At 55.7% G+C, this 18,404-nt stretch overlaps 1 protein-coding gene across 1 annotated transcript in view; it reads left to right on the forward strand.

Moving 5' to 3' along the window:
- The window catches only part of LOC116499852 (cyclic AMP-dependent transcription factor ATF-7-like), a 48,804-nt gene extending 30,646 nt beyond the window's left edge, over window positions 1–18,158 (forward strand). Inside the window, exons 4-8 of the mRNA XM_032204702.1 lie at window positions 11,429–11,525; window positions 13,901–14,019; window positions 16,582–16,716; window positions 17,497–17,654; window positions 18,062–18,158. Of these exons, the coding sequence (XP_032060593.1) occupies window positions 11,429–11,525; window positions 13,901–14,019; window positions 16,582–16,716; window positions 17,497–17,654; window positions 18,062–18,158 (606 nt within the window). The remainder of the gene's footprint in view (window positions 1–11,428; window positions 11,526–13,900; window positions 14,020–16,581; window positions 16,717–17,496; window positions 17,655–18,061) is intronic.
- Window positions 18,159–18,404: the final 246 nt, after the last annotated feature.

An 18,404-nucleotide genomic window follows, 5' to 3' on the forward strand; every position in this document is an offset into this window, starting at 1 on the left:
GCTGAGAAACTGCACCGCCACTTCCCGAGCACTTGTACCAGCTGTTTAGCTCAAATAATTTTTTTATATGCCGGATTAAAACAATAAAAACATTAAAGTCCTAAAATTCCCCCTGAGAGTAAACATCTAGACAATAAAGAATTGTGTGTGTAGGGGATGGGGTGGGAGAGTTCTGCAGCAGTGCAAAACAAGCTATAAATTCATCTCAGCAGTAAAGGCTGCTAAATGGAACCATTTCATAAAATGAAGTTCTTGCAAAACGTTGGAGCAGTCTGTCTTTGGGGCAGTTAAAGCGTTTTTGGCTTCTTAAACTTCTTCAAGTTATTTACAAATGGTAAATGTGGCAGTGCCTCCTTCTAGGCTGAGAAGCGGGGTTTGGGAACGGGCGAGGGGCTCAGGGTCACAAGGGTGATTGTCAGGGGCTGAAAGCATCGCCTGTCCCTTTTGTCTGCTTGAACCCTCCTCACGTGGACTTCAGGCAGGGAGACGAGCAGCTCAGTCTCAAAAAAAAAAAAGCTCCTTTACAAGAATAAATACTCAAAGGACCGGATTTGAAGCAATCCAAGCCAGAGCTAAAAGCAAGGAGCAGCCTGTCCCACCAGCGTCTCGCTCGTGGGTATTTTTCTGGCTCTTTTCTTTGCTTTTTTGGTGCAAGGCTCCTGCTTTTTCCCTTCTGCTGCCACCCCAGCCACCTGCAGTCACCGTGCAACGTGTCGCCGGGTCCTCGCAGTGCTGAGGGTGCAGGTGTGAGCTCTTCATTGCACAGCATCCCTGTCGGCATCTCAACTCTGGCTCTCGTGCAATCTCCTCATTCACCTGCTCGCTTCGGATGAACCCGAGCCTTTGTTTCTGTGCTTGGGGGAGAGATTTCCTGCCCACGCTTCAGGTATTAAAAGCCGTTTGGGATCGCTGTGCTAGCTGGTCTCCCTTTTATGCGACATTTGCCGTAAACCTCAAACATCGGCGAGCTTTAGAGGAAAAATTCAAAGCCTTTCGCCCTGCCGGCGTGTGAAATTTTATGAACGGCAGCCCCTAAGGTGGGCGGAAGAACGGCTGGGACCCCGAGGATGCGAGCGAAGCGGTTTTGGTGACCTCAGCTGTGCGTTTCTGCGCCGCTGAATCATCGCCCAGGTGGCACCCGGCAGGGCTGAGCTCTGCTGCCGGGGCTGGGAGGAGGCCGTAGATCAAACGGCGCGGGGGAAACGCGGCTCGCATTATGCTCGCCTCCATCCCTCCTGATTTTTCGTGCACTCAAAGAGTTTCTCCACTTAATTTTTATTAAGGGCTGCAGGTGGAAAGCAATGTTAAAAGGGTTTGCCATTAGCCAGGAGCAGCCAAGGAGGCAATTAGGAGCGAGCGAGAGCCCTGGGCCAGCACGAATTGCAGCTGGGAAGCCTGCTGCAGGCACAGAGGGGCTTTTGCTGGGGGATTTGCTCAGGTCACCGAGTCCACCGGCAAGCACAGAGAGCTGGGAGCGTGCTAATGCGCTCCTCAAACATAATCCTGGTGTGTAGGCAGCTGAAATCTCCCCGTTGTGAGCTCCGGTGGTGGCAGGAGTTGGAGAAGAACGTGAGCAGAGCGAGATTTGGCTCCCCGTGAGCCTGCACAGACTTGCTGGGGAAGGGTTGGCACCTTCTGCAGGCATCATGATTGCATAATGATTGCAGCCGATTTGGGGAAAGGATCCGGGTCCCTGGCGCAGGTGATCTCTGGGCGCGGGATGGAGTGGCGCAAAGAGCTGGAGTTCGACCCCTCTGCACTAGGCTGCTCCGAGAAACCATAAATCTCGGGAGAGAAGAGGGTCACTGAGAACCTCATCAGGGTGGGAGCAGCAGCGCCGCGTTAATACGCCCATAAATCTACCTGTTACGAGAAAACAGGTGGCTCTTCCGAGAGGCAAAAAGAGGCAAACGCATGGATTTTTTTTTTTTCTGCCGTTGGCCTTCCTCCTTCTTTAATTACTGCCGCACCTCGGCACTTATCGTGGCCCTTAGAAAAGGAGGGATTTGGGGTTTTGGCTGTTTCTAGGAAGGAGGGATGCGCTGAGAAAGGATGCGCTCTCGTGCGCCGTGGTGCTGAGATCGGTGCCAGGGAGCTTTTTGTGCCATGGGATGGGTTGGAAATCACACCCGAGGGTGGGATCTGGGAGCTGGGGTAGTGTGGGGTGCTCCGAAGGGATGTGGGGCATCTGCAGCCAGGAGGGAGTCACTGCAGGGCTTCGGGGAACCCCTCGGTCCCGTCCCACGTCTCGCACTGGGGCGCTTGGGGATGTCACGGCTGGCTGATGGGGTCTGCTGAGCTTCCACGGAGCTCGTGCACCTCTCGGGAGGCACAAAGGGGCCAGATCCTGCATATTTCTGCGCCTCGTTTCTAAAATACCCCAGTTGCTTCTCAGGGTGGCCGAGGATCCACAGAATTAAATTTGGCTCCTGTTTTTTGTCCCTCTCCGCTTGAGGCTTGGCTAAGCCGTGCTCACGCTCCTCTGGTAGTGTGGATCTGCTCCTCCTTGTAGCTTCTTCCTCCTAGCTAGGAAATGCTAATATTAACGAGGAAATAGGCCAATGTGCTAATATTAAAGGGAAAAAAAGGCAACGAGCCTCTGTATCCATTTAGTGTGATGCCCTCTCCAAACTGGTGCTGTTAGAGGTTCCCCGTGAGCAGTTCTAGCTCAGCTCTGCAAAAAACAAAACAAAACACACCACCACCACCCTGTTTTTGTGCCCAAAAAGCCAAAGGAGAGGCTCGCACAGCATGAATGGGTGGGCGCCCACCCAGTGCTGCGAATGAATTGAAGGAAACCAACCTTCCAGCGCGTTAAAACCCTGAATGGGGAGCACGGCATCCTTCTTCTAATTGTGGTGGTGCTCAAAGGTCAAGGCTGAGTCACGGCGACTCCTCCAAGCAGCGGCGCACGGGCACAATGAGCGCTTTTTTTCCACTGGAGCTAACTCTTTGTTTTTAGGACCGGCTTTCTTGCAGCACCGGGACAATAGCACGGCGGAGGGGATCGGCGCTAGCGAGGGGACCACGGCCAAACCTCTCCGATCAGCCTCAGCCCAGCGGGCTCCCTCCCAACAATTCCGAATTTGCTTCCCAAATTAACGTCAGGGGATTGGATTGGAGTTGTGGCACCGGCTGTCCGGAGCAGTAAATGGGGTTTTCCACCCCTGGGAGCCTGCTGCTCGAGGCCTGCTCCCCCGGCACGGCTTGCCCTTGTGCTCCTCCAAGGGTAAGTCCACGGAGGGCGACGGTGCCGGGGCTCACAGCTCCCCGCAGCGGTGCCCAGGCTGCTCCTCGCTCCCACCCTCATGCCTCGGGTGTCTCAGCGAGACACTCGTCCCGCTTTCAGCTCGATCCTGCTGCCTCGTTTCCCTCCGAGCACATTTTCGGGTTCCCTCTCACCGCATTTTTGAGCTCCCCTCCTGGCACCGACAGCGCGAGCGGCGCGGGGTCCCCGCCAGGTGCAGCGACGGGCGGGCTGCGCGGGGCTCCCCGTTGTCACCCGGGGCTTGGGGGCTCGGTTTGCAACGAGGCCGAGCTCTCAGCTGAAATCTACGGCTTGGCAGCAAGCGGGGAAGCCGGAGCAACTCGTCCCGCGGAGCTGCATGTGCTGCGGCACCTGCTGCCAAAACCTCCCCGAGCCCCTGCCTCACTGACAGCCTTGGCCCCCGTCCAGAGCCTGTTTAAGAGCCCCGTGCAGCCTCCCAGAGCACAAATCCTCAGCCCTGTAGACAAATTAATCGACTCCAGTTCGGATTTAATTATTTTTGCGCGTACATTCTTGTTTCTCGGGGTATGCAGAGAAGGAGTTTCCTGTTATTCTTTTCTTTTCACTCTATAAATTATCTCTGGCCTGCGTGCGTCGTGCGGGGCTCGCTGCTGATGCTGTTTGTTTGCTGAGAACGAGGCTTTGCTCCCAAATTATTCATTCAGGAGCTGGGGAGCGTTCGAGGCAGGAAGGGTGACTCACTTGGTAAACAGCAGAGGCTTGCAGGGGGAAGGCAGGAGCCCAGATTGGGTTTCTGTGGTAGATCTGAAGGCTTGGGAGGGGACTGGGGGGGGGGATTTTTTTTTTCCCTTTTTCACCCTTTCTTCCCCTTTCTTCTCTACCACCAGCACCAGGGGTTCGTGATTCTTCCTCCGGATCACGGCAGGGCAGAGCCCCAGGAATTACAGGGCACCACGTTCCCCCCTCGATGCCCCCCAGCTCCCCAAAAAGCTCAGCCCCGCGGTCGGGCAGGGCAGGAATTCTGCGTGGCCGAATGCCCACACTCCTTGCCCCTTTTCCTTGGTCTGTGGCCCCCGGCTCTTGCGATAGCAAGAAACGCCGAGCTCCTAATGAATCCCCGCCTGAAATACAGCCGGGGGAGCGCCGCCGTAATTGCCTTTGTTAATATTTTTTTTTTTTTCCTGCAGTGCTTCTCGCACGGCTCCCGGTGCTTGTGTGCGCGCTCGGCTTCCTCTCCTAACGCCCTCGTGAAGTATGGTGCCTTTTTTCCCTTTTTATTTGCTCTGTCTGGTAGGTAGGGGGAGAATTGATGGCTTGCCCAAGGTCACACTGAAAACCTGTGGTGCTGCTGGGATTCGAGCCGGGGACGTAAGAATGATTCACGTCCACGCTGGAGCTATCTGGGGGATCCCATGGGGCAGGCGCACATCCGTAGGCACAGGCTGCCGAGCCGCTGACGCTCTGCAACTCCACCCCCTCGCTCACCTCCCTTAATTACCGCTGGGCCTCTCCTCTTAAGTTATGTGGCAGCGGTAATTAATACGTGGGTTTTAATAACCTTCACTGGCGGCGAAACGAGGCTAAAAACGCTCCACCGTGTGGAAGGAAACGACCAGTGCATCGCCGCGGGCTTTGTGCCGATGGCTCCAACCCCTGCCCGCAGAAGGGTGGCGGTGTCAGAAGCAACCCGGCTGCTCCTCTGCCTTTTTCCTCATAGAACCCTTTTGAAAAAGGGGAAGAGGTCGTTTCTAGGTCCTTCAGGGCCCTATAAAGAAACCCCTTGGGTTTTCTTTGGCTTGGGTTCGACAGCGAAAGCTCCCGGTGTCCGAGCCGGGTCGTTTATTCCAGTTATCCCAGTGGAATCCCAGTTATCCCAGTGGATTCGATGCCATCCCAGCAGGTAGCTCCCGGCCGTTCAGGAGGGCTGAGGTCGGTTTTGTCTGCACCCAGCCTTGATGCTGAGCTCCAGCGGGCGGGAGGTGAAGGAGACGCTGCGTCCGCCACGGGAGCCTTGATTAAAATTTATTAAAAAAAAAAAAAAAAAAAGAAAGAAAGAGAGTTGAATGCGGAGTTTATTAAAGAATTTGCCCCGTATGTCCTTGGCCGAATGCTTCCCTCCTCGCCGCGACGTGGTGTGCTGTAGGCCAGATGGTTGCTGCCTTCCCCCCTGCTGCAACACCTGCATTTCAGCGGAGGGGCATGTGTATGAGAAGCCCTCTGGGATGAGCGAAGCTATAGAAATGTAAATTAAATTATTTACCTACTCCCAGTTAAATGCTCTGCCCTTCTGGCCAAGGAGGAACGGGGACGGGACGGGCTCCAGGACCTGCTTAACTCTTTGTTTAAATCGCAGGGAACTTTGGGGAGCCACCTGGGCAGCTAATTGCCGGGGAGTTGGTAGGAGCAGCGTGCCGAACCCATAAAATCCCCTCCCTTCCTCCAGCCTGCTCCCTGCTGCACGACAAAACCAGCAGCTCGTCCTGGGGATGCGTCGTGTGTTGTCGCCGTGACCTTGCCGTGCTGGGGGCTCTCGGCTGGCTGCAGGTGGGAGAAATGCACGAGGAGAAGCTGGGCACCGCCGGGTGCTCCCAGCTTCTCCTCCCCACGCCAGGATTTGCGGGGCGGGCGAGCCGACGCGGAGGAGGTGCTGCCGCGCAGCTCCCCTCCGCGATGACTGGCTGGAAAACAAAGCGAGCCCCCCGAAAAATAGCTGGGAAATCACACGGTGCCCTCCAGAAGGAAAAAAGAAGGCAGCTTTGTTGTGGTTTGCACAATGCTAATCCCAACAAAGCGTCTGTTAAAGGCTGTGCTGGTGGTTTGGATGGGGTTCCTAACACCAAGCACCCTGTGAGCAGGCTGGAGTTTCTGATTATTATTCTTTTTTTTCTTTTTTCTTTTTTTTTTTTTTTTTTTTTTAAACAAGGAAAGGAACGTGAATTAATCACGGGGCAGGATGTAAGCAGATTTTTAAAGCAAAAGGCATATAGCCACATGGGTCCCTGGAGTTGCCGGAGCCAAAAATAACACTGCAAGGTTTAATCTCGATGCAGTTTTAGCGGGGGGCAGGGGGAACAGCAGGGGGATCTTGCCCCAAATGCGTCCAAGCCTGCTCCTTTCTGAGGTGATCGAGCTGGCTGTGCCCTTCTTGATTTTCGCAGGAAAACAGAAATAACCTTTTCCTGCTGCCCCTGCCTTTTGGGAAGGGCACCAAAAGGGGTGCATCCCGCTGCGATGCCAGAGCCGGGTGTGCCGGGGGAGAGACAGAGGGGCTGAGCTGACATCCCCTGGCCTGTGGGGCTGTGGAGATGAGCCCTTGCCCCCCTTTTAGTCTTCCCTTCCTCTATTACACAGATCAGGGTGCCGTGACCTTGGCTGCGGGGCTCCAAGCACAGAGCCCAGGCCGTGAACAAGCATCAGGGCACCGCAAAGGATCCGCTCCCCTCCTGCCGAAGGGCTTTGTGCTGGGCAGGGCTCCCTCTGGCTACGGGGACGTGCCGGGTGCGACCTCGGGTTTTGTTCTGCAGGGCTCGTAAACCTTCGCTCTTCTTTTCATTCGGCCTCGGCTGGCGGAGGTGCTGTCTCTTCCCTCCTCTAGCGGAAGGATGCCGCCACTGAAGCCAGCTCTCCAGGCAGCCAAAGGTGCCGACTGAGCACCCTCGGCTCCTTTTTCGTGGCACCAGCTTTTCCCATGGGAGCAGGCAGGCTCCGAGCCCTTTTTGGGGGAAAACCCACCCCTGGGGGTACAAACAAAGGGAAAATGGGGCTGAAATCTCAGCGTGCCGTCCCTCCGAAGCGTAAAAAGAGGCAGCGTGGCCGCGCTCTTGCTGCATTCTTTCGAACCAACAAGTCTTCGCCGCGTTACCGCCGCTGCCTCGTGCCACCTCCTCTCCTCTGGAAACGGGCCCAGCTGGGGATTCACGGGGCAGATAATTGTAATGGTCCCCCCCGGCCTCTAAAACCCATGAATCACTCCGGTAGCCGGGCACTTTACGCGCATTAGCGAATTAATCCTTCCAGCCTCTGCGTGAGGAAAGGGGGGTGAATTAGCGTGGGCATTGCTCAGCTGGGAAATGGGGGGGGATGGAGCCCGGATCTCACGTGGGAACCAGGGGGGGGTCGCATCGCTCAGAGCCGGCACCGCTCACCTTTGGGCACCTGTGACCCTGCATTAGTTACCTCCACGGCTGTGCCGGGCGCACGGGGGGGAATCCATCCAGCCTGCCCCCCGAGGTGGTGCTTAGAAGGTGGTGGAGACCCCGAGACACCCCCCAGCCCCCTTGTCGTGGGATGCTCACACCATGAGAACCGAGGGTGGGCTCTGGGGTGGCTCCTTTGGAAGCTGGTGCCTTTTTGCTCAGCTCAGCCCGTGCTGTTTCCCTCCAGCGCGGCGTCTGCCGGGCACGTGCTGTCTCCTTTTGTCTCCCATCCTATCCAGGTGTCTCAGCCACGCTGCTGTGCCAGGGGTCGGAGCAGCCTTTGGGCTTCCCCGTCTTAACAGCAGCTCTGTTAACAGCCCCGTGAGGAGCCTGATGTGGCCAGGTTTGGCTCCCCACCCCTCCTAGATCCCAAGGTTTGCGCTCTCTGCAAGGCAAAGCCTCCTTTTCCCGAGCGTGTGCCGGGGGAGCGCTTTGTGCCGCCTGCAGCCCGCACCCCGTCTGTGTTAAAACTGAATTTCGGCCAGGTGGCTGGCTCAGCACCGCAGCCACTGGTTGTGATCTCCGAAAATGAGTGTCAAGGTTAAAAAACAGGCACGGAGCTCGTGCGCCGTGGCTACCACCAGCGAGCACGGGGCCACTGGGCTCGGTGCGGTGGGTTCAGCGCTCCCTAACCCTCCCTTTGCATGGGATTTATCCTGCATGGGACACATCCAGCTCTGATTTTGCCTGGAAAGGCAGAGCCCAGGGGATCTCAGCTCTCGGGGGGCTTTCTGTGCCGGGCTGGAGCCCGTGCTGTGCCTCCAGGCTGCGTCAGGGGACACACCGTGCTCCGTTCGCCCGCGGTTTGAGTGCGGTCGAAGGCTTTACGAATGCAGAAGCGAGGAGAAACCCTAAGCAACCCCTTGTTTTTCATGTCCTGCGTCTTAAATCGATGGAAAATGTTTCTGCCTGAAGATCCAGGCTTCAGCCCGCTGCGTGTATTCTCTGGCTCTTGTTCTGGCAGAGATGGCACGTCGCTCCAGCTGGAAGTATTGTGCCCTATTAAATAAAGATTTTTAAATGAGCACGCTTATTCATCGAGCTGTCACAGCCTGTTGAGTAAAGAATGCAGACTGTCCAGCCTTAATCTGCCTCAAATCTGTTTTCTCCAAAAAGCTGAGACTGCCTCTTGGGTAAATAAACTCAGCCCCGTGTTTACCCAAACCCCAAATGCCATCGGCGTGCTCCAGCCCTCGCACCGAAGGCAGCGGCCGGAGCTCCCGGAGCCATCACAGGGGGAGAAAAGAGCTGAAATGGGGGCTGTTGGTGGCATTTAGACCTGATTTTGGGCTGCTGCCGCTCGCAGGGTCGCTGCTTTCGGGGCCGATGCACGCCGCGGGGGCGGCCGCGGCATCCTCAGCTCCGCGCGGCTGTCCCTCGCCCCAAAGAGTTTACAGCCCACATCTTCTTTTTAATTCAGACACCCGCAAACTAGCAGGCTGAAATAACACTGCTATATGTCAGCTGCTGATGGAAGGAGATTAAATATTAAAGCCGGTGCTGTGGCTTTAACTCATTCGCCCTTTTTTTTTTTTTTTTCCCCTATCCCCCCTCCTTCTTTCCCCCGCTCTCCCCCCTGCTTTCTTCTCTGTGTAAAATGACATGATTTAGAACTGAAGTGCCAGACTCAGCCTCTAGGTTTCGGCGTTTGGAAATGTATGTAGAAAGATATATTGTGTCTGTGAGCATTTCTGTGCAGAGAAAGAGAGAGCTCCGCAGCTAGTAAGACCACATAAAGATGTTAAATAGAGCTGTAACGCGCGCCGAAAGCAGCAAAAGTGCCCTAGAAAAAAAAAAAAAAAAATCCTGCACGGAGCAAAATGAAAGATTAAAATAAATTCAGCAGTACCAACGCTGCCAAGTCCGGGCTGAAACGTGCCCCTTGCTGGAGCCAGGGCTGCTGGGGAGGATGTGGAGGGGGAAAATGTGGCCCTATTCACCCCCTTCTCGCCCTGAAAATCTCATTTCTTTACCTAGCACAAGCCCAAATGGGAGAACTGGGCATTTTCTTCATTTTCCTTTTTTTTTTTTTTTCCCCTCCTGTGTCTGCGTAGCGGCCGCCTGCCTGCTCAATATTCATCGGGAACCGGCTGCTCCTCCGTCCTCGCGAAAAAAAAAATCCTGATTTATTCTCCTCCGCTTACCGTAACCCACCCTTTTTCCTCCGATAACGGCTCGTCAGCGCGTCGAGCGGGGGCTGGCAGCCGGTATTTTGGGCCAAAAGTGTGACAAAGCGCCGGTGCCAACCCTGCCTCCCCACGTACCCCCCCCCCCCCCTTTCCGCCAGCGCTTTATGGCGCGGCGCAAAACGAGGCTGCAAAATTTGGGCTCCCTCGGCGAAACGGCGGCGGCGGCGGCTTCAAAATCCCACCCCGGGGCTGCGCTTCGCTCGCTCCTCTCCTTTGTTCACGGAGATTTGTGACGCCCGTTTGGAAGCGAGTCACATCGGGGCTGGAGCTGGGGGCCGAGGTTTTGCTGAAGCTGCTGGGAACGTGGAGAAAAAATAAAATAAAAAAAAAAAAACACGGCAGAAGTGTGTGGGGGTCTTTAGCAAAAGTGTTGGGAAGTGGGATTTAAGGTTTAGCTGCAGAGCAGACGGGGGAGAGGTGACCGGGAAAGCCGCTGCGTGCGCACCCGGGGTTAAGCAGGCGAAAACCTCTTTGTGGAGCTGCCTGAAAGGGTGTAAAAGCTCTGACCCCTTTTAATTCGAGCCCCGGTTACGAGTCACCCTCAAAAACCTTATGGACCTGTCTGTTGTGACATATTTTAAGGCTGCTTTTGCAGAACGAGCCTGGTGCTGTACCCAAGGGGGAGGCGGATGGGATGCGCACGGAGGCGCCCGATGTCTGCTGGCACCGAGGTGGCAGCTCCCGGGTTAGAAAAGTGGCTTTGCCCGAGCAAAAAATCGAGCCCTAAATAAGCATCGGGAGGAGAGGGCGAAGCGGGGTGTCGCGCTCGAGCTAATCCACCCAAACAGGTGGCTTTGGGGTGGTGCGAGGAAAAAAAAAAAAAAGGACGGGGGAAAGGGCGGAAATTCGCCGCCGCGGCACCAGCTCTTTCTAGAAACGAGAGGAAAAAAAAAAAAAATATACGGCCAGCCCGCTGCTGCACGGCTGCTGGCTGCGTAAAAATCCTGCAGCACGGCCCGTGCGGTGCCCTCCGCCTCGCGCTTTGTCGCAGTCTGTTCGGAGAGGCGCAATCCATCCTCGGCTCCTGATTATTATTTGCTTTAACTCTGTCCTTGCCTCCCTCCCCTGCGCCCTCCGCCTCGCGCGGCGCAGAGCAGCGATGGTCCCCGCTCCCCTGCTTCTGATGGCAGCGAGCCCTTTTGTCCGCCTCTCGGCCCTGCGGGGTTCCCAAAAGCACGGCCCAAAAATGTTTTTTTTTGTTTTTTTTTTTTCAGCCCACGATCCTGCCGCAGGTGGAATTTCAGGAGGCGTTTTTATGGCACGCCAAGGGCGGCCCCCCTCCACCCCCCCCGGCACGGCACCGCCACCGAGAGCCGCGTCCATCCCACATCGTAAAGCCCCGGGGCTGAACGGCCACCCTGGTGCCAGCTCTGCTGCGAAAAAAATAAAGCTGATTGACCCCTAATTCCCCTAATTTGTCCCTCCATCAGCCAGCAATCGAGCGGCACGTTTCGCCGAGCGGCGGCGGCGGCGACCGATTGCGTCGCCGAGCTCGGCTGCAGCCCCGCCACTTCAACAACAACAACAACAAAAAAAATAAGGATTATTCCAAATATTTGTCCCCCGTCCGCCAGAAGGCCGCCTAATGGCTTTTTGGTTTCGAGCTCTGTGTTCACACCCCGCTTCTCCAACAATCTGTCCCGCTCTGGTTTTGCTTAACGCTCGGCAGCGATTGTGTTACAGCCGCTCTCCGGGCGGCTCTCTCTCTCTCTCTCTCTCTCTCTCCCCCCCTCCAACCCCCCCAGCCTGCTGCAGGATGTACCGTAAAACCCAAAATGCATTTATTCACCATTTTCTAAATTGTTTCATTTCAGAGGTTTACAAACGAGGACCACCTGGCGGTTCATAAACACAAGCATGAGATGACATTGAAATTCGGCCCCGCTCGAACCGACTCAGTCATCATAGCAGGTATGCGGCGCTCAATCCAGGCCAACTCGGAAAATGGTGCACATTAATATAGCATGACTGCAAGATTAATACCGGGGACCAGATGCACTGAAAAACGTCCCTACCTCCCATAAAAAGCTCTTGTGATCTGCATTTAATCAGGAGGAAAGGAAAGCCAGAGGCTTCCAAGTTTTTTTTTTTTTTTTTTTTTTCTTCTTTATTTTATGGTGGTATCAGGTTTTGTGGGGGGTTTTTTGTTTGCCTTTTTTTTTTTTTTGGCCTTTTTTTTTTTTTTTTTTTTTTAAAAGCTCTCACCCTTTTTATTAAGCCTGGAAGATTTATGGACAAAAAGGTCTTTCACGTTCCTGCCTGGGCTTTGAGGACGATGAACCAAATCTGACAAACCCAGCTTCCTCCCCTCAGCCCAGGTGTCAATTTCCTTGAGCTTTTGGGCCAGCAGTTAATAAATTAAAACGCCGCCGAGTGCTCCGGCTACTGCCGAGAGCGCGTTTGCAGAGCCCGACCGAGGCGCTCTGGCAGCGCGCGGTCAATGCAGCCTTTATAAGATTGGGGGGGGGAGAAAAAAAAAAAAGTGTATTGTCTGGCAGCAGATCACTGCCACTTACAGACCCTCTCCTGCCTTGTCGGGCTCCTCTTTCGGGCTCAATAAATGGAGCGGGGTTTGCGTTCCCCCTGGTGAAAGGAGAAGCCGTTCCGAATGGGATCAGGCTAACGGGATTTGATGATGAAAATTTTTGGGGTGCAGACTCGAAGGGTCTTTGGGTTCCTAAAGATGAGTTTTCCTTCAGTTCGCCCCCTGTGTCAGTAGGATGCTGGGGGGTGGGTTCCCTTCTGCTTGTAAACCCAGGGGGGAGCTGGCTGGGGGGTGCAGTGGGAGCAGAGGGGGATCACAGCCCCGTCTCCCCCTGAAGCCCACCGTGAAAAGCCCTCAGCTTTGCTTCTCCTGGGTGCGAACCCTTCAGGATAAAACCCTGCGTGGGGATGAAACTGGGGGGGATTTAGCACAAGGAATAGCAGTGAGGGCTGATGGAGCCCCCCCACCCCCCAGCAGAGCTTTTCTTGGCTGCTGCTCAATGGGTTGCTCCAGGGCAAATCACAAAGAAAAAAATAAAAAATAAGAAAAAACAAAAAAACAAAACACAAACCAACAACCTATTTAGCTGTGGTCAGCACGAGCCCATTTATCGCAAGCATCCCTCCTGTTGTAAAGCCACCATTTTGTCCCTGGGTTTTCTCCTTCTCTCCCTCCCTCCTGCTTCATGCTGAGCCCAGGGCAGCAGCCCCTGCGTTAACGAGCGGGATTTCAGCAGGATTTCAGCGTCCCTTGAGCTGAAGGGAGCCGTGAGGGATCCGTCCCCCTCCGCCCATTACAGCAGAGGCAGATTTAGATGAAAATGTTCACTTTTGGGGTGCCAAGCTGCTGCAGTTCCTGGTGGTAGGAGTGGGACACGGGTAGGACAAGGGAGGTGATGCTCCTTCGCTCGGTGGCACCGTGGAGACTCCTCGGAAGGACATTGCCAAACGGGGAACGGTCCGAAAAGAGCCACGAGAGCCCTAAAAACCCTGCAAAAGCAGCCTCCCACTGAGAACTCCAGTTGATGAAGTTTCGTAGCTTAATGAAGAGAGGTCTGGGGGGAAGCAGAGTGTGCTCAGAGGGGGTCTGGGCTTTATTACCTGGGGATCCCCTTTTGCGCTCCCAAACGTGCCAAGTTTTCGGCCAGCCGGCTCCTGCCGTAGCGGGGCTCCCGACCTCACGTCTCGCAGCAGCGCCGGGAGCCTCCTGCCTGCTTTACGGCCTGGGCGATGGCCAGAGGGATCACGACTCGACGTGTTAATAGGGTGGAAAACGGGCCCCGTGGGAATTGCTTCGGGCAGTGATGATGAGCAGCGCTCCCACGCCCGTCCCGGGATGCGCCTTCGTGCTCCGCGATCACGTCAGCCACGGGGCCGCTCCGTTTGGCCGCTTCCCCTCCGATCCCTCCGTGTTTTAAAGGTCTGCCCGTTCAGGGAGACCAAACCCTGCTATTTTCCATTCCTTGTGGTAACATTTCAGCCGAGAACGGGCAAAACCCTGGGACGGGAGGGATGGGACAGCACCCGGGCAGGAATCTCACCGAAATCACTGCACGCCGCTCGCCGCAGTGATTTATTTCCCAGCACCATTTAGCAGCGAGACAAAATCAAGGAGAAATTCTTTCCCTCTTCCCGAGTTGTCACTTGCTTCGCAGACACGACACACACCTTCGCAGGAAAGCAGCCAGGCTTCTGCAAAGCAGAGGCCACGCATTTTGGGCGTCCCCGGAGAGGGTGAAGGGGGTTCAAGGGGATTTTCTGGCCTCTCTCTGACCGCTGCTCCGTGTTTGCCTCCCGAACAGATCAGACCCCGACCCCGACTCGGTTCCTGAAGAACTGCGAGGAGGTGGGACTCTTCAACGAGCTGGCCAGCTCCTTCGAGCACGAGTTCAAGAAAGCCGCAGAGGATGACGAGAAAAAGGCAAGAGGCGAAGGCCGCCAGCGCTGCCCTAAAAGCGAGCTGTGCGATATTTCGGGGCCGGGGGGGATGGAGCTGGTCTGATGGAAGGCATATGGCACGGCACGGTCTCGAATTTAACGTGGGACTTTATTTTTTTAACTCGGGTGACTTTGGCTGGCAGGCCTGCAACCCGAGGCCCGGTTCGAGCGGGTTTTAACGGTTTATTATTCCTTCGGCTTTTCGCTTCCAAAAATGAAAAAAAGGGCAGTGCCCCAAACGCCTTGAATCGCGGGAAGGAGATACAGGAAAATGGGGACCATGAAATGCTCGGAGGCTGAGCAGAATTCCCTCGGGGATCAGGATCCTGGGTGCTGCTGCCTTTAAGGTGCAGCCGCGGCCCCCCCCCGACAGCTCCTCCTGTGCTCCCTGCAAGGGCACGGAGCTCTCGCGGCGCCTGAGCTGCAAACAGAGAGAGGGGCTCCGCGCAGGAGAGAGGCTTTTCCTAACAAAGAGCTCCCTCATATGCAAGCAGTATCGATTCAGGCTGCCCCTGCCAACCCCGGGTCTGAAGGACAACGGGATCTCGTCAGATAGCAGCTAATTAAGGACATTTTCCCCCCCCCCACACCCCCCTCCCCATCTCCAGGATCGGAGGAGCAGCAGATGCGGACCGGGCTCTGGGGCTGGCACATACATTTACTAAATTGATGTATGGATGTACATACGCTCGCAGTCAGCGGCGCTGCTCGGAAATAAACTGCGGGAGCAGAGCCGCGTAAATCTTCGCCGAGATGGGGAACGGAGGAATTCAGAATTAAAACCGAAAACTGTCTCCCCCCCCACCACACACACCCCCCCCCCCGAGCTCTCCTAATAACAGGGCTCTTTAAAGCAGAAATTGATCTCTCTCATTGGTATGCTGCAGGGCCTTGCCGGGGCATTTTTATGCTCTGAATTCCCTGCCTTTTGTTCTCGGCAGCCCAGACCGGGCGCGCTGGGAGAAGGTAGCTTTTCGTTTGTGGTTTCACGTAGAAATGGCTGAGCAGCCCACAGTCTAGCCAGTCGTTTTATAGGGAAGACCACCCATATCCTGTGCTCCGCTACCTAATAGCTGCAGCTAAGACCCTTTAGGCTCTTGGATGTTTTTCTTTTTTCTTTTTTTTTTTTTTTTGCTTTAGGATGACTGCAGTCAAAATATTTCCGCCAGCAGCCTGGCGAACGCGGCGGCTTGAAGCTCGGGGGTGGTTTCGGGCGCAAGGAAAGCATTTTTATCCCTCCCCGAAAATCTCTGCACACGCGAGAGCCCCGGGCCCAGATGGCTTGTCACTCCCTGAGCCTGGCCAGAGCTGCCTGCTGCATTTCTGGGATGCTTTGAACATTTGGCCGCGTCCAGCCCAGTCGCTGCTGTTGTGTTTTGTCCTCCGGTTCCAAGGGTGGTCTCGACACCAGCACGTTAATTAAAAACATAGGCACAGCAGGGGCTTCCCCTGGAGGCACTTTAAGCGGCTTGAAACTTCCCTGCATGTTAATCCCTTCTCCTTTGTGCTTCCCAGTGCAGCATCTCTGCTTAGGAGGGCAGGTAACCGGGTACCGCGGGGACCCCGAGCAGAGCTCCTGCGTAAATCACTGCGAGCAGAGAGCAGCCGCCCGGATTCTCCCCCTCGCTGCAATTTTCTCTCCTTCCCCGAGCCTTAAAATGCAGGGGAGGTTTAGGTTAGACGCTAGGACGAGCTGTCAGCACTCGGGCAAGCGAAGCAAAGCACCGGGAGGGATTGCAGCTCGGACAAACGGCCGTCAGCGCCGATGGAGGTGGAGTTTCTCCTGCCCCAGCCAGGGGGGTGATTTGTGAGCCCATCCTGCGGCCGTCGTCCCCACTCCAGTGCTTCTTCCTCCGGCACGTTGTCTCCTCCCAGCTCTTCTCTTCCTTTAGGTCTGGGGAGGGAAGAGCTCGGTGTCACCTTGTTGTCACCCTGCCCTCGTCCCGTCCCCAGCAAGCTGCCGGCCGGTTAAAACGGGGCACATGGCACTGCTGGAACCCAGGGGGGGGTGGCAGGCTGCCAGCTCCAGGCATATGGTTGGGTTTTATTTTAATGGGGCGCTCATAGATATTTAATAACTTGCATGGCTCTTTGTTTGCTTTTGATAATCAGGTAATAAAATAATTCAGGCTGATTTATACAATGCTTTACAGCTCTTCTGTGAATGAAAGTGCCTTCTGTAACTCGCAGGCGTTTGGCTTTGTTACCTGTTCTCCTTAGCGGAGCCCTTTTAGGGAAAAAAAAAAAAAAAAGAAAAAAAAAGAGCCCAGTGGAAAGAATCGTGTCTGTGTTACTGAGAAACCACAAAATGGTGCCATCTGGGGCAGACACCGTCTTGCCTAGGCCTCCGTCTCTCTGTTTGGACGGGGCCAGTGCGGCGCGGCACCGCTCTCCGCTCCCGGCTCCCAACTGCTCCTTCAGCACAAATAAATAATAATAATTTGGCCGGGGCTCAGAGCCGGGGTTCTTCCTCTGGGACCGGCCGAACGTTTCACAAACAATGTGAGCTAATTGTCCTTTCGATCCGGGGCTGCTTTTCCCGCAGAGCGCTGGAGCCCTGGACATGTCTCTGCCCTCAACCCCAGACATCAAAATAAAGGAGGAAGAGCCGGTGGAGGTGGACTCTTCCCCCCCAGACAGTCCTGCCTCTAACCCGCCATCGCCGCAGAGCAAGGAGAAGGTAAGTTTCCAACGGTGTGCCCTGTGGAGGTGTCGTTCCCTCCATCCCCGGAGGAAAGCGAGCCATTTCTCCGCTCCGTTTGGCTGCGATTTGGGCTCGTGAGGTTCTCGTCTCGTTTGAGAAACAAAGAGAAAAGCTCCCCCCTTCCCGCCCCCCCCCCCTGCTCCTCAAATACACGTTTCCTGCACTTAAATCTCCGCCTGGATTTGGCTAATGAAGAAAACCTTGCTGTGTACTCCGGGGTAACACTGGGAATGCTCTTCTGGTGGGGAGAAAGTGCTGCAGGAGCTCGGCATCCTCCCCGAGCCTGGCTCCTGGTGCCTGGAGGGGCTTTGGCTGGTGCCTGGGAGCAGGAGATGAGCCCGGGTGACACGGTCTCCATCCGAATAACTTCCCACTGTAGGGACATTAGCTGGGCTGGGGCAGTGATTCGGAGAGGGGGATTATTTCCGAGAGGGGGATTATTTCCCGGCTGGGGCCGGGGTGGTAATTCGGAGAGGATTCGGGATTATTTCGGAGAGGGGGATTATTTCCCAGTGGCTGCTGCAGGCAGTAGGAGTCTGAATTTCCCTGCCCCGTTCCCTGCACTGACTTCAGCTCAGTGTGCCTTTGGGTACGTGGCTCCCTTCCGTGCCTCCGCTCCTGTGACACAAAATTCCCCTAATTGCCCCTAAATGTCCTTAAAGCCATCAGAGGGTGTCTAGAAGGGACAGCCGGGCGATTATCAGCCTGACAGCTAACAGCACGACTCCTCCTTTTGTCCCTCGGTCCTCTCTTTAGGAGATCACCTCCAAGCCCGTCATCGTCTCGACGCCCACCCCAACCATCGTGCGCCCGGGCTCGCTGCCTCTGCACTTGGGCTACGACCCCCTGCACCCAACGCTGCCGTCCCCCACCTCCGTCATCACCCAGGCTCCCCCTTCCAACAGGCAGCTCGGGTAAGTACGGAGGACAGAGACCTGCGCCGAGGTTTTCCTCCCGCACCGTCAAGCTTCCTGGGCAGTAATTAGGTCCCTAAATAAGCCCCTTGATTGCCAGCCCTGCTGATGTGCCACGATTCCCCCTGCTCGGGCATTAGGGCCTCGTGGCAGCGCCGCCTGCACGAGCAGGATGGGGTGGAAGTGCAGAAAGCAGGAACTAATTGTCGTAGCGGAACGAAACGAGGCAGAAGGCACCGCGGGGAGAAATGAAGCCCGGTCCCCAACCACGGTGACACCACGTTTGGTGTCTGTGACGGGAACGTGGCCAGCCAGGGGACTCCCGGCTCGCTTCTCCAGCCTGGTGTGGAGCAGAGAGCTCGGCTAGGAAATCGTCTGCTCCTTTAATGGCTTTGGGATTTCCTCAGACAGCCGTGGCCGCTGAAGCGTAACCCCGGCTCCAACCTGCTGGCCTCCTTCGTGGTCAGCTTCTGCCTCGGGAGCTGTTTGTTTCGGCAGATGTAATGACCTGCTCCTCCTCGCCATCGGGATCGGAGGCTCCAGAGCCCTCGGTGAGGCAGCCCCGGCCCCGCACATGAAGGGAAGGAGCCCGAAGGATGCAGGAAGCCCTTGACAATGAGCCCTCAGGAGACACCTCTTTAGCCCCACTTCCATTCTGTGGTGTCAGGATGCTGCTTTCTTGCCGTGCTCCTGGCCTCTTTCTAATTGCCCTGGGTGGAGGCTGGCTCCTTGCATTAACCGGGCCATTTA

This window comes from Aythya fuligula, chromosome 29 (assembly GCF_009819795.1).
Source record: "Aythya fuligula isolate bAytFul2 chromosome 29, bAytFul2.pri, whole genome shotgun sequence".
In the NCBI taxonomy this organism is placed as follows: Eukaryota; Metazoa; Chordata; class Aves; order Anseriformes; family Anatidae; genus Aythya; species Aythya fuligula.